This window comes from Coturnix japonica, chromosome 5 (assembly GCF_054131305.1).
Source record: "Coturnix japonica strain WE chromosome 5, WE-NBRP24, whole genome shotgun sequence".
Taxonomy (NCBI): domain Eukaryota; kingdom Metazoa; phylum Chordata; class Aves; order Galliformes; family Phasianidae; genus Coturnix; species Coturnix japonica.
In genome coordinates, this window is record NC_140667.1 from 43,237,037 (window position 1) to 43,253,131 (window position 16,095).

General features: G+C 38.9%; 1 protein-coding gene across 2 annotated transcripts in view; it reads right to left on the minus strand.

The window, feature by feature from the left end:
- The window catches only part of BTBD7 (BTB domain containing 7), a 53,151-nt gene that overhangs the window by 35,147 nt on the left and 1,909 nt on the right, over window positions 1–16,095 (minus strand). For both annotated transcript variants that reach the window (XM_015865242.3, XM_015865241.3), the window contains exon 2: window positions 1,783–1,968. In XM_015865242.3, coding sequence (XP_015720728.1) covers window positions 1,783–1,864 — 82 coding nt within the window. In that variant the 5' untranslated portion in view covers window positions 1,865–1,968. The remainder of the gene's footprint in view (window positions 1–1,782; window positions 1,969–16,095) is intronic.

Below are 16,095 nucleotides of genomic sequence, written 5' to 3' on the forward strand. Positions count from 1 at the left end.
AGCATGGTTATTCTCACAAGTGATTAAAATCTCAGCCATGAATTTCAGGACAAAAATATTTTCTATTGAGAGCTACAGCAAACCAGCTATTCAAACAAGATTCAAGAAAAAGCCAATGACCACAAAGCAGGGCAATGGAATACTTGCCAATGTTACACAAAGAGCAGTTACTCTGCTAGTACATGTGCAGAAATGCCACCGTAACATCAGAAGATTTCCATGAAGAATTTTTGTTTTATTATTTCAATAAATCAGAACCCTCATTTGTTACTGCTTAAGAGGAAACAATGACATGCACTTAAACCTTTATTAAAAAAAAAAGGCTTAAGTCCTATAGATCTGTTACTTACTGAGAAATTCATTTGTAAAATACTAAATAATAGGTTTCTACCTGGGGTTTAATACTGAGAAGCATTACCAAAGCTCCCATGTACAAACGGACAAATTTGCTATGAAATTTAACAAAGCCTTTGGAACTTTCCCCTCTTAAGAGCTGCTTAGACCTGCAGATCTTCAATATAAAGGCAGATCAAAACTTCGACTATAGACTTGGCTGTGATTTTAGATATAATGTATGTACAAACTGGGACAAATATTTTACTACTCTCAGTTACGATACACCAAAGATACATAAAGCCTTAAGTCCTTCCTTGACACAGCACCAGTACACATCGGCAGTTTTTTGCCCAGAGCAGAAGTTTTCATATGAAATAAAATAGTTTGTGTTCTGTCCTCTACTCAAATCTCTAAAAGTTAGTAGTGACACAAAGGCAGAGATGATAAAACAAAACGAAAACTACAAAGTAAATTTCTCTCTGCTAAGGATGTCACTGTTCCTTCAAGTAGCGATTAAGAAGAGTCACTGCATATTATTAAGAACTGATTCACTGTTGCAAGGCAAGGCATAAAGGAGAAAAGGGTTTATAAAGTATTTATGTTATTTACAGATCATTCTTCAGGCTGTCAGGATGGGTTTTTGTTTTCTTTTTTTAAAAAAAAGATTATGTCTTCTGATGTGATGAATCTAAAAGAAGGCACTATATAACTATTTATTATTTATATCATGACAATACTTAGATCTACTCTGAAGTCTTTTTGTGCTAGACCAAACAGCATATAAAGCCGGTACCTGCCCCAGTTATGACTGGAATTAGTAACCAATTTCTTAAGTGCACACTTTGAGAACATTCCAGTTAAGCAGAACACCCTTCCTTGTAAATAAGGCAGCCAGGAAAATAAGCAACACTCCTCTGCTCACCCCAACTTCCACAAACAGGAGAAGGGGAGAAAAAGCTGTCTTCAAGATTGCCAGTTATTTTAGCAGGTTTATTACTAGAGGAACCTTTCTGGTAACAAGGCATCTCCTCTCTCCCCACAAACATTACCAATACTACAGTGAGTACTGAGGATCAGGACCACTCTGTGCTTAGAGAACATTGTATAGAACATCTGAGTAAGAATGCAAAATCACAGGAAACGATTACAGACAGCAATTGCTCTCTGAACTTGTTAGTCTTCCCTCTATGACTGAATTATCTATAAGCACTTATTTATAAATAATCTGACACCTGTTTACTAGCAACGGGCAGATCAACTTATTGCCTACGTAGGTCAAACAGATATTGGACAGTACCAAATTTCATGCACTAATGAGCTTCAGCAGATACAAGCTGATGACCTAGAAAATAAGAACAGCATAGTATCACTGCAAGAAATTCAAATACAGTACATATACAGCCCAGCAATCCATTTAGATAAGCAACAAGATAACTGAGAAGTTACCTATGAATGTCTGTTGTGCCTGTGAATTTCCCCCTACCCTTGGGGAACATGAGTGAGGGTAGTTAGATGCATTAGCACCCATTTTCTTCAGTCACTCAGGCATTCCGCCTGCTGGCTCTTCAGTGTATAATCCCATAATCCTTTATAAGTCTTCAGACCCAGATCCAGCATTTTGTTCCTTTATTTCTGAAAAACAAAACCAAGAAGTTTGTTTTAATATTACACATTCGAGATGAAACAAACTCAGCCTCCAGCACATCCAAAACGTGGCTTTATTTTAATGATTATTTAATCCTTCCAACAAAAAGCTGAATTCAAAGATATGCTTCTCCTGAATTCTGTAATTTCCAAATGACTGACAATTCAGTGTGATAGAACACAACTAAGAGCAGGATTGCTATCAAGCTTTCAGCTAACGAGATTTCAAAGCAGGAGATAGTCTAGACTGAGCTAGCTCCTTGAACTATGCCAAGATAGACATTTTGTGCACACTGGCCACATATATTTCTTTCAGTTCTACTTTTCTGGTCAGAACTTGTGCCTAAGAAATAGGTATATAATAGTAAAAGTAATCATTTACCCATTATCTAGATTTCAACTATTCTTTTATTAGGCAATTCAAAGCATTGTAGGAAGTCAATGCTGAAGTAACTTGAGCACGGACTTGCGTCACACATACAAACAAGCACTTTCTAATTTCTTATATTAACTGTGATAAAACACTGATAACTATAGAAGTAAAAACTATCACTGAAAAGCACCTTTCAATCAACTGGATATATACATATAGGTATAGCCACACCTCCCGTACACTACTAGTTTTCTCCATGCACCTCCAGTTTGCCAAACCACAAAGCCACACTCCACGCAAGAGCAGTGTTTCAAGGAAGTTGCATCTCATCTCCTCTCCCTTCCTTAATAATTCATTTATACCTGGCACGAGCTCAGAAGTGGAAGTTTTCATTCTGCTGGAGAGGTGAGATATGATGCTAGATAGAAGCCCACCTGGCATCTCAGACAGATGCAGTATGCAGAAAAGATTGTGAGGAGCAGAAAGTGACAGGCCAGGAGAGGTTGTAGATTGCTGTAAGCATGGGGTGGGCTCAAAACAAGCACCATGGGACTTCAGGTTTGTTTACACAAAGAGGAAAGTTTTGGATGAGATACTGACATTGGAGTGATGTATTATCAAGTACAAGAGGGTAGACTATTTCCAACTACCTGCTGCCTAAGATTGACATTCCCAGGAGCAGGCCACATGGTATTTCTGTGGTCAGCAGGTACTTTCAAAACAGAACCACAATGCCTCGCACTAGACATGAGGTATGGGCAGAATCCCTACTGTGAAAGGGCTTATAGTCCAGGTCTGCCACACAAAGTTCTAGCCCTTTAGTGCTATCTGAATTTCATAAAGGCAGAAGACAATCCCAGCAATACAGCAGTTCTACCAGCATTGTTTATTGACAACTGCAGACCAACCACAGGCTTGCCAAAGCAGAAAGTATCTACTTAGGTGCCAATTGCGTACAACTTGGTACTTTTGACTTTGTCTCTAAGCAGATTCAGTTCACGTGTCGAGAAAAATAAAAATGCCTTTCTGGCATAGTAAGATTGCTCAGTGTGAAGTTGGCACCAGAACATACACAAAATGGACAACAACACATCAGCAAATCTTTGCAAACACAAGCTGCAGGATCGCTTCAGTCTCAGTCAACATTTCTCTCCTCCCTCCTGTACAGAAATAAGCCAGTTATTCTAGAACGCTGATGCTCATTCAGATGCAGACCTCTTCTCTGTAAACGAAAATTCCCACTGATTTAAGGAAAACCACACAGAAAATGACTTCATCAGAGCAGCAACTCCCCCAGCTGATTTATATACCCACACAGATTATGTTGTGTACGATTTACAGTCATTTCTATGTGGAATTAGTAGTATTTAGTACAATCCTTGTGGATTTAAGAGTAACCTTTCAGTTCCAATTGCAACTGTTACAAATAAGGGCCGGTATCCTGGGTATGCTGGGTATATAGCTCAACAGCTTCCCTTTTCTCAGCTAAAATTGGACCTGGTTCATTCGGATGGAGTCCTGGAACAATGCCACTGCCATTCTATTTCCTGCTTCAGTGTTCAGCTGTGGTGTGATAACTCATCCATTAGATGGACGAAAAAAAAGTTAACATTTTCTTCCTAGCATGGTAAAGAGTCGAGGAGTTGAACATAAAGGAAAAAAGGTTTTGTTTTGACTGCCAAACATTCAATATATGCAAATAAGTCTCAGGTTTGAAGTTAATACCTTATATCTTCTTCTACTAACTCTACGCAAAAGACGGACAATGATCACAATCAAGAAATAGAACAGTCTGATACTGTTAGACATCCAGTGCCTGAGTTTACAACACCAGCTCCTAAAATATCCAGTACATAAAGCAATTTTATGTAAAGGCTTATCACAAGAGCACTGTCACACAGTACACCCAGGAATATGTCATACAGAATGAATTCAACCCACTAAACTTAAAATACACAACTTAATTTTATAAAATATAGGATGATGTAAAAATAGCGATGAAGCTGTGTAAATGTAAAAACACACATATACACATGATAAATATGTACATCATAAATTTGTAAGTAAGAAGAAAAACCAAACATACTGGGTTTCAGTGAAGGAAAGCAATGCATTTCAGCAAAATAGGCACTACTGTCAGTCATTCCACTAATTCACATAAGCTGAAATTTCTTGTGCCTCCTTTCAAATCTAATCATGTCCTGCACAGAGACACCTGGATGGTGGAATTCTTCCCTACAGTATTTTGTATCTTGGACTCAAACAAATCCAACTTAGAAGCATATTGTGCACTATGGCTCCAAAGTGATCACAGCTTATTCTCACTACTGCCTTCCACCTCCTTAACTGCTGAAAAAGCAGTCAACAGTAATTTTGACCAATTGAGCTGCTGAAGGACTAGTTGTCCATAGTCTGACGCACATGAAAATCCATACAGAATCCTATTTGATATTTATTTTCAAACTAGTCAAGCAATCAACCTTTACCGTTACACAAAACATACAGATAACAGTGAGATGCAGATAACACATCTGAAAGATTCTGCTGTGTTAAGATTTCTTGCTGGGCAAGAAAAAGCAAATATAACTAGATTGCAAAAGCAACTGCATTGGATGCTCTCTGTATCAAATCATGTGTTCCAGCTACCACAAAGAGCCCTTTATTAAAGCTGAGCATGAACTATAAAGCACTTGTTATGGACTATGCATGTCCATTAAGGAGAAGCAGTCCTAGAGTCCTAGCCTTTTATTTCTTGACATATTCAGACTCATATTGTTGAGCTTTAGAAAAAAAAATAATATAACCTGTGCTACTTTTCAGCATGTCTTCTGGGGAATGGGAGCACAAGATAAAATAATTATATCCAAATAAAATTTAAAGGCATGTAGCCTTGGAGATGTGCACATCTTAGAAAACAAAGAAAACTGAGAAGCATGTTAGCAGTCGCAAATACAGAAAAAAAGTACTGAACAGATGGCTTATCTTTACAGTGTTCAAAGTAGACTTTTTACGATCAGCAAAGCTATTCAGAGGCACATCCCAGAAGCAATTAAGTTACATCACCTACAGGTAGCAACAGTTCAGACCATGAACAGACCCAAAGAGATATTGGACATCAACACAATGCATTCAAAGGGATATCAAAGATGTTCCAGCACTTGAAACAACATCAACAGACTAGCCAGATCACAGTAGTAGGAAACCACATGTAACAGGAAATTCCTCCTGAGCAACTGAAATATTTGTTATATTTATGATCTCTATACATCACTGGTCCTTCCAGTCGGTTACAAGCACCTACCAGTTGGCTGGAAGCCTGTTCTGACTGATGATGCTCTCACTGCAGGCTCCCCTGACATTCCAGAAGTTCAATTCAAAACACTTCTTTTAGCAAAATCAGCAAGAACTTGCTTACAGTCTCTTGAAGTAAAAGAACTGTTTGTATTCTTAAAAAGACTTCCTTCTTCTAGAAATTCACTTGAAAGGCACATTAGCGCAATTCAGACCAGAATAAAGATAAAAATCAAAGATCCCATTCAAAGGATCTTTATCAATATCACTGAACAGAGTAATTAGATAAAAACATGCCTATTTACAGAGAAAATTAGAAGAATTCATTTTAGCCCCATCTCAAATAATTGCATGTTACTTTGACATAACATCATGTTACATTTTGAGGAATCTAAGAGACTTTCAAAATACGTATTGTGAACAACTGTTTTATTTTTTAAAGAGAAGTAAACAGACTAAGCTTTACTGCATCTAGCCAAGTTCTAAACAGCATTCAGTTACCTTGCCAGGCAGCAACTTCCAGCTGCCCATCCTTTAGAGCAGCAGCACACATGAAAGGTATCCTCAGTCACCTACTTTGGGAGAGACTTCTTCCTCCACAGAAAAGGCAGCAGCAGAACAAAGGTAAAAGTCTTTAGGCACTGTACTGAGAACTGTTTTTATTCAAGTAGCCCATCTGTCGACAGGATTGTTGAGGAACAGCAGGTAACCTGTACAGTTCTCACAATTTACCTGGTTCTATTCTATTGTTCTTTGAGACTTCCCCATAAAGATCCTTGCTCCATTCATTTCTCCTCTTGCTCGAGCTGTGACCCACTTAGAACACAAGATGCTGTTTTAAATTAGCAAGTCTACTAAGACAGGGAAATCTTGGCTCGAATTCCAACCATATGGAAGATCCGGCTCCAGATTTTAGCACTGCTGCCTCACATCTAGTACCATCTCAGCGGGATATACCTTACAGTCTCCTCCTACTGAAGATGTTTTCCCTCTTTTCCAAGCCCAGTTATTTCACAGAGTCATTCACTCTGAATGAGCATCTGGGAGCTTCCTGTACACAACATTGCCTGTAAATCCAACTCACAGTTCACAATCAGTACAATTCCTCTGAGAGTACAACAAGGTTACTAACAAGGCCATCTGAAACACTATGCTTTGCTTCAATCTGCTTTGGTAAAACAAGCAAGCAGCACCTGTCTTTTTTACAATTTGTCATTTTCATTTTGCATTCAAAACCAGCATTCTTTTGATCACAGCCTAAGTTCCCTCATTAAATCCCACAGCATTACCAGAAACAGAAGCCTCCAGCAATGACACTACCTGGGGTTTGCCAAACAATAACTCCAGCATCACAAAAGAGACTGAAAATCCTGGACCCACATACCAGTTGTCCTTTCAATGTGAGCAGACTCCATTCCTAAGTCAGTTCACAGACTGCCTCTATAGTCTTATTTTGGCTGCAATCAACACATGATCCTATTGACCAGCCACTGTACCAGTTACAGTTTCTTCTTGTGCTATTTCTGCTGCTTATAACCATTAACAACATCATTCCTCACTACTTCAGTGTTCCTGCATTTTCATACTCCTTTCTGCACATGCCTTTAGGAGATATTTGGTGACTGAATCTCAAGCACTTCCACTGCAGTTTTTCTCCTGTGACCAAAAAAGCCACTGACAATATTGCTGTGTATTCAAAACAATTTCCCCTACATTTGTCTTAATATATACTCATTACTTTGCTTAGAAAGCCATCCTTCCTGCGTATATTTTTGTTCTTACACAGCAGCACGCTTCCCCTGTGCAGCTTTTGCTTTATGATATAACAGAGGCTTGTAGCACCAATTGCTAACACCATTCCTTATGCTTTTAGGGACTAATGGATTCACTTATTTACAATACAAAAGCTGAAAGGTGGAACGCAAGAACCTGGTAAACAACTCAAGAAGTAATTGAGTCTAGTCCATTTGATGGCATGCATAAGGTGCTTTATTTAAAAAGTGCTGATTTTTCCTTGTTCAGGAAAGAATTAAAGCAAGGTTGTAAAACTGCCACTTCAACTGCAGCTTAAGTAGAGTTTCTACAGTAAGTCACAGGTATCAGATTTGGCCAAAACAGCCTCATTCTCCATATAAAACACACAAGATGATACACACAAAAATAAGGTGGTTCACTGACACTGTGGTTCCCCACACATTTCTTCAGCAGCGCTCACCTCAGCTACTATTGCCATCTTCATGAAGCTCCATTTTGTCAACAACTAAATAAGAGAAATCTCTCCTACAGGGTTCTCCTCCCCAGCATGGCTAGTTCCCTGTAACAGTTTCCTGAACGATCCAAATGCCATCACAGGAGGTGAGCAGAGCAAGAAGTAATCAGAAGGCTTCCTGCTTCCCATAGCCAAACACAACATACAGTTTGACTAACAGTCCATTGGCACAACCATCAAAAATAAGCATTCCCAGTCCCATGCACTCACTCCTACAGCAGAGCTGTCTCCTTCTCATCCAGGCAAACGTTTTTAAAGCAACATAACCCACAGCAGGGATCTGTCAGGACCATGTTTGTTTGTGATCCTCTGCTGCAGCTGCAAGTAGCTCTGCCCTTCAAGTACAGCTCTGCCACTTGTCCCCATTCAGTCATCTGCCACTCTAAATTTAAACATCTTAATGAAAGCACTTACAAGAACACTTTTTTCTTTTTTTAAGCTACATAGCTCTTAAGAAATTAGAAGGAGAAAAGATTTCCCTCAAGTTGTCTGCAAACCGAGGGCAGAGCTAGCAGAAAACAGTGAGGTATGCAGTGCTGACTACTGCCAAGACTCACCATGGAAGTGCTTCACTTATAAAATGTTGATCATCAAGCCAGGTTGAACCACCACCTCTCCTTTGATCTGTACTTTGTTCTTCTCAGCTAGGCTGTGCTTAATAGCCCTTCAAGGTAGCAACCATCACTGAAGATGTCCCATTGAGGAAGACAGGGCAGCTATTTTTCAAGGTCCCCCTGCCCACCAGATCTTGACACCTACATGATCCAGCATTGCCACCAAAGTCAAGCAACAAGGAGCCATACTTCCCTTCATCTTTCTGCTCCAGTCAAGCAGTTTTCCTGCTTCCCTTCAAATGGGGCTTACCTGATCCCAGAACAAGTTATTTCAGATGGCTGATCCGTCACACAACTATTTCAGGTAATGAAAAATAAATAAATAAAGGTTCTACAGGTCTGTCTGATAGTCAACCACAACTGTAACAAGACGTGGCTATCAATACAGAAGGAGCAGACAATTGCTATTATGCTGCCTCACAGCTATGCAAAGCTCTGTCCTCACAGCCATTGATTTAATTCTCTGACCTAAGGCTCAGCAGCTACAAGTGACTCACCTGACCCCGCTGCAGGGTCAGAACTCTCCCCTACTGTTCCCAAGGCTCAGGTTTTGGTGTTACATGCTACCTCTACTCCCATTTCTTAACAACACATGGCTGCCTCTTCCAGGTCTAGGCTACACAATGAAGCAGGCAGCAATATAAAGATGAGTTAATTACTATATAAATACTGTGTACAGTTCATCCGAGAGCTTGTCAGCTGCTTATAGATCAATGATGCTTTGAGGAAGTCTGATATTCCAAGTCAAACCCACAAGTTATTTTCCTTTCTTTTTTCCCCTCCCTAGATATATATTTTTGAAGTACCAAAACACAACTTAAGTGGTGATGTCACACTTATTTGTACAAATCAGTTATCACTATATGTAAGACTTTAAGCAGTTATTGAAAAACTTACATGCTTGAAAGATTTTGGTTGGGCTTTTCTATCAAGGGCAAATTTAAAAGCCACACTGACTTCAACACATAACATTTATATAATAACAACTGATACCAAACACTTCAAAGGTCTGTTTGAAAACAGACATCCAGTACATAAACATAAGAGCGCACAGGGCAAGACAGACAGTAGCACTACAGCACCTCTCCTCAAAAAACATCAGGTATGACCAGAAACTATCAAAATCCTCAAAAAAAGAGTTACATCACCCCGTTAGTACATACACTTCAATTCTACACCACCACAGCCAGAACTAAATACCTTCAAAATCTGATGTTTGTTCTCATCAGATACAATAACATATTTCAAATGCAACTTTCACTATTGTAAAAGCCATCAATTAAAGAAGGAAAGGCTTGGCCAGAAAACCAATCTAGCAGTTAAGCCGCAATTAAGCTGGATCTTTCTTCACATTTTCCTCTTGGCAAAAAGGAGAAGCTCTCTCTGCATTTCTAAAGCATTTGCTTTTTATCTTGTGACATGAACATTCAGGTTCTACAGAAGAGTCTAAAGGAGCGATGCACCATTCATTTACTCAGTTTTATTGAATGAATACAGCAGTAGCTACACGTGCCTCACAGGTACAGACATTAAGATGGCAGTTATAGAAGGTTGCCCTTTGAGCACACTGTTGATATGCCTTAACTTTTCTCTCTCCTTTCATAAAAATTAAACTTTTCAGCTGCCTTAAGAGATCACAAAAGTAAGATCCTCCTAAAGCATCAATTAGAAATTATAGAGTAAAAGCAAAACTGCTGGTTTGCACTCATTAGAGGAAGTATTTCATTAAAACAACCTTTTATTCTTCATCTCACTTTATGAGAATGTTCATTCATCTTTCCTTGATGCTACTATTCCGGCAGATTCAGAGTAAGAAGTACAGGAAGAAGTGCCTTTGCCAGTGCATGTTACACTTCTCAAACCTTCTTCAATTCTTCCCATATTTGAAGACTTCATCGGTATATGAAAATCTTCAATAATCCCAGAGGGAAAAAAAGCAGTCTTACTTCCAAGTAAGACCATTCTAACCATCAACATACGTATCTTGCGCACACACACACACATATATACAGATAGACCTATATAGAGAGGGGAAGAAAAAGCAAGTTACATTTTCTTCCAAAACTAAAACACAGATGAAAAGCAAATTCACAAGCTGTTTAAATAATTGTTCTCAAGACTGCTGAGAATCACCAAGGGCTTAATACAGTTCAGCCTTGATGAAGATAAAACCTAGTCATAAGGTGCTATCTGCTAAGTTAGCTCTTCAGAAAAATAAAGTTGGGAGCTGAAGTAAATCAGAATGAGAGGAGGAAGAAAGCTGAGCAAAAATGGAAAGATCCCTAATGGTGATGGAGAAGTACATCATCACAAGCCTGTTACTCTAGACTGGTAACTTTTGAGCCAATAATGAAATAAGTAACTTACACAGTAACAGAATTACTTTGGATATTCTCAAAGAAACGAAACAATCTTGATAAACATGCAGCAAGGCAAAACAATCAGCACTTTCCTTTAAGTGGAAAAGCCCTAAGCAGTACAGACATGTCTTTTGGAAAGCCTGATTTAGGGCTATACTTCTGAGTATTACTGTTTACAGAAACCTTGTAGTTTAAGCCTGAAAAGCAACTTAATAAGGAGCCCAAGTTACAGCAAGAATTTAATTTTCTTTTTTTAAGTTTAGATTCAATTACTTAAAGAAGCAGCTGTTTTGATCCAGTGCAGAAACATATCTGAGTCACTTCACTATGAATTACTAAGCCTCCAAAATCGCATCCTCAGCTACAAAGCACCATTACAGACAGGATAATCTTGTACCGTACAACAGCCCTAGTATACTAAGAAGTTATTTTGGTATTTCAAGTCCAAATGCATGTTTCCAAAAGCATTCAATAAAGGACTAAAACATAGAGAGATTTAACGATCAGGAAGCAGCAGGTACACCGCCTGATCCAAACCATGTTATGTTTCCAAAAGAGATAAAATTGTCTCTTTAACTTCCCATTTGATTTTAAAAAGTTAGAATCTCACATCCCAGCTCTGCTAAGGCAACAAATGCATTCCTACCCAAAACTGAGATAAGCTAAATACTCAAATCATGCACAAATAAACTACAGAAGGGACAGAGTTATTTATTACACATGGGCTTGGGGGGAACAGAAGGGGGAAAGCCTTGCCGTAGCACTCAACAACTCATTTGTAGACACTGTGGTAAATTCATTCAGTTCACCAGTACCAACTATAGCCTTTCAAGAGGTAAGGAATACTAACACAGCTTAGATTCCTCCTCGTTCAATATCATGGCCATAATTACACTGAATAACACAAACCTTCAATGTACATTTTGTCAACTCGCCGTTTTTCTGTCAAGCCAGTGCCTGAAGCACAATAAACCCATTTTAAAAATCTTCCTACAAATAGCTTATAACAAACTGAAAAAGGCATCTTCAACTTAAAATGAAAGTGCAAGGAAATTGATTTCTTTCAACTGCAGCCACTACTATGACTTAAAAAAAAAATCCACTGATCTATAAATTTGAAGAATCTCTAGAATGTGGGCAGAGGGGTATTTATTTCACCTCTTCAGACATCTGAAACTGAGATTACAGGGTAGACTAAGGTACAAGACATCAACCTTTAACACAACTCTGTATGTGATTAGCCTTTTTTTTCTTAATGAAAAATAGAAAATCTCACTTTGTGTATGTCCACATCCCTCCCTTCTTCAAGAGGAAATCATAGAATGGCCTGGGTTGAAAAGGACCTCAAAGATCATTCAGTTTATATGCCTCTGCTACGTGCAGGGTCGCCAACCACCAGACCAGGCTGCCCAGAGCCACATCCAGCCTGGCCTTGAATGCCCCCAAGGATGGGGCATCCACAACCTCCTTGGGCAACCTGTTCCAGTGAAATCATAGAATCATAGAATCACAAGGTTGGAAAGGACCTATAAGATCATCTAGTCCAACCGTCCTCCCCTTCACCATACCTACAGGAAACCCCTAAACCATATATATATATATATTTATATATATATATATATAAATGCCCTGGTCATTCAGCTAAATATCACAAGCATGTCCTGAAGTAGTCAGCCTTCTACATATTTTAAGAAAGCAAATATCTGGGTAGATGAGAAATCCTCTAAACGCCTCCAGTTGTATAAAAAGCTTCAGCACAGACTCCTATTAAACACTACAGAATCTACACAGATCAGCACTATAATCACAGCAGCAGGAAGGCTTCAAAGAGGGCTTGCATCTTCTTCAACAAAGTCAAAGAGCATGAAAGCGACAGTAAGCCTAGTTCTTTAGTTCCAGCAGTCAAGGAACCAGTTTTATCACCTATCCACATCAAGAATCATCAAGAAAAACAAAAAGAAGGAGAGAATCAAAAGGGTATGAAGAATCAGGTAGGTGATATTTTCTGGGCTTGTGCTAACTGGTTTCTGATCAGATCTATTAATTTAAAAGGCTTTTACTTCAGCCCCCAGGCAGCTCTCAATTTTAGTGTCAGGAAAATAATATGAAAAGAAACTTTAATCAATTATACTGATTATTGTTAAAGCAATTAGAATAACCTACCCATTGCTGAAGCATTTTACATATTTCACAACAGTACAGACACTTTGGGTAGCAAATGATAAGCAAAGCAGCATTCCAATTTTTTCCTATTGCAAAGCAATCTACCAAGTCACTCATAAAAGACTGACCCGTACTTAAAGAGGTGCAACTTAACTATGCTATGATGCTTTCACAAGACACAGATACTCTTGGTCCCTGTATTCCAAACTTGAATTCAAATCTCAGCACTGGACTGTAAAAAAGGAGTCCTCTCACAAAAAGCGTAACTAAAACATCAAGCAATAGTCATTAAATTGTTTCAAGTAAACCTTTTCACTTTTGTCGCAGTTCCCATCAGTAGAAGCATGAAATGGCTTTACAGCACAACAGTTTTAACAGACTTTGGACAAGGCTTCCAAGTTAGAGAGGGATCTCACATGTTCTTAAGCAGCTTGATCTGTGCCTAAAGCACTTCCCAATGGAAGATGATTAAGACTTGAAATGATGAAGAACATCAGGAAGGGGAGATTCATCTTAAAAGCCTCAAGTCAGTATCCTCAAGTAAGCCCATATAAAACAGGGCAGTTAAAGATCTGGTACTACCAGCAGCACTAGAAAGAGATTCTCGAGAGATTAAAAAATATATTCTACTGTTCATAATATCATACAGTGTTATCAGTCCACTACAGCTAAGAAAAGCAAAGAACGGAAGATAAAATATCCAATCCTTCATATACAGGAACAACTGAACAGTGAAGTTTGAACACTACGCAGAAAATAAAGGGAGAACCCAGACAAAATCTGTGCACAAGGATCAAACAGGACTTCACAACCAAACAGGCACACGGATAACAGCTAGTGTTTGAACGTCACATTTGAAAAACAAAACAAGATCTCCTGAAGATACTTCTGAAACTTAAGAAACCAATCTGTAAAAACATTACCCTTGACTGCTACCCATCCAATTTCCCCCTCCACACTCATTGTACTAAAAGCTGTTTCTACCTAATCAGGATTGACCGCTGTTAAAATACCTTGGATGTTGTACCACTCTGGTAAAACATAGTAATTCCTGTTTTCCATTTAGAGAAATAATTTAAATCTACAGACATCAGAAAAACTTCAGCAGGCTGAAAAGTGATCAGAAAGCTCACAAGTTCTACAAGTTGTTAAAGTAACAGTTAGTACAGCTTGGCGTAACGCTCTACAGCAGTTGCACACAATGAAGTAATCAAATTGGATTGAAACCTAACTATCTAGTTACACACGTACTTCAACCCAACATGCTTGAGGCACCGACTCACTGCCATGTTAACTACCTGGCCTTGCCTCTATTACATGGAAGCACAGCACATTTCCACAGAAATATGATGCCCCAGACCTAGGGCCTTATCTAAAGCTGTTTTGTGTTTTAGTCATTTATTCTTCAGATATTAGTTTCAGAATGAAGCAATGCAAACAGCTTCACCAATGCAGCTGAAGAGACTGAAGGCAAAAGGAAAAAGCAGCTGTGGGCAAGTGTTTGAACTAAACATGCATTGAGAACCTCACATGTACCCCAATAAAGCAAGAGAGTGTTCTGCTCTAGTCCCAAGAAATTGAGAGCATTCAGATCACTTTGGCTGCAGGTAAAATCTCTGACATGACCACCTCATGCTGGAACACTGGAAATAAACAAGAAGCAGAAACAACAGACCAAAAGACGGGAAATAACATGTTGAAAATGGTGCTAAAGCTGCATGGAACTTCAGGCAGTAAGCTACAAAATATCTTGTACATCCCACCACTGGCATTCAACTCCTTCCTATCCATTTTTCTTCTTGCCCATTTCTACTCACACCAAGACAAGGCTGACATGGTCTACATAAAACACACTTCAGATCCTCTAGCACTCGTTCATTATGCAGAAGGCATCATCACAATTGGCATCCTGCTTGGGAGACGTGCAGGACAGATTGAAGAGGCACAATAACTTAAGATCACCGAACTCTGCATCTGCAGTCCATTCATACTATAGTTTAAGCACATTGGTAGCAATAAAGGAGATAGTGCTCTAAAAATCCATAGTTGCTTCTATGCAAAGATACACTGATAAGCCTCATTCTTGAAAGAGCTTCGGTAATGAAACACAGATATAGTAATTATATGACTCACTGGAAACTTAGATCTGAACAAGGATTCCCAGCCTGCACTAGAAATCTGTATAACAGGTTTCCCAGTCCTGTTGTTTGAGAAAGTGTTACAAGTCAGTGATCTAGTAACAGATATAAAAATTAATGTAAATGTGCTCAGAAATGCAAAAAGAACAATTAAGACTGAACCTAGCAGTTTGCTATCAGGATTTGCCACAAGAGCACTCAGATTTTGATTAGTAGTAAGAACACTTAATTCTTCTTCGGAAGATGGACTGCATGCAGTTCACATTATTCCATGCTGGATGTTATGTCTTTTTGATTCCGCAAGGCAGCCACAATTACCTCTGTCATCACTGTGAGGCTATCAGAGCACATCTGCTTTTCCTTATATGTGGTCCAGTATATCAAGACCACAGGCTACTACAGCAGCAAGGTTAGCTAGCATTGCTTATCCTGCTACAGCCACACACAGGACCACGTACAAGTGACCACTGCAAACAGCAAAGGAGGACAGAGGAAGACATTGTCCAAGCTACTGGGTTAGTTACCAACAGTGACAGGTGTAAACCTGATACCAGCTATGCAGCAACTTGAAAAGCCTCTTTCAAAGCCAAGCTCCCTATTTTGTTAGTCCATTCATCAAGCTCTGACAGTTCCACTGCATTGTATTCAAACAGTTGGCTGCAAAGACAGCATATTCTATTATACTTAAAGAACGAGAAACTCGCCTCCATAATGAAAAGTTCTGAGCATCCCAGACAAGCTTAAAAAACGAAGGGGAAAAAAAAGTAAAAAAAGAAATTGCAAGTCCATACAAGTCTTCCAGGAGCACTTATAAAAATAATTCTTTCATGTATGACTCTTTGTAAGTAAGTCAATGCCAACTATAAGCATTACAACACTACTGTATCTGTGACTCAGCAAGTGATCT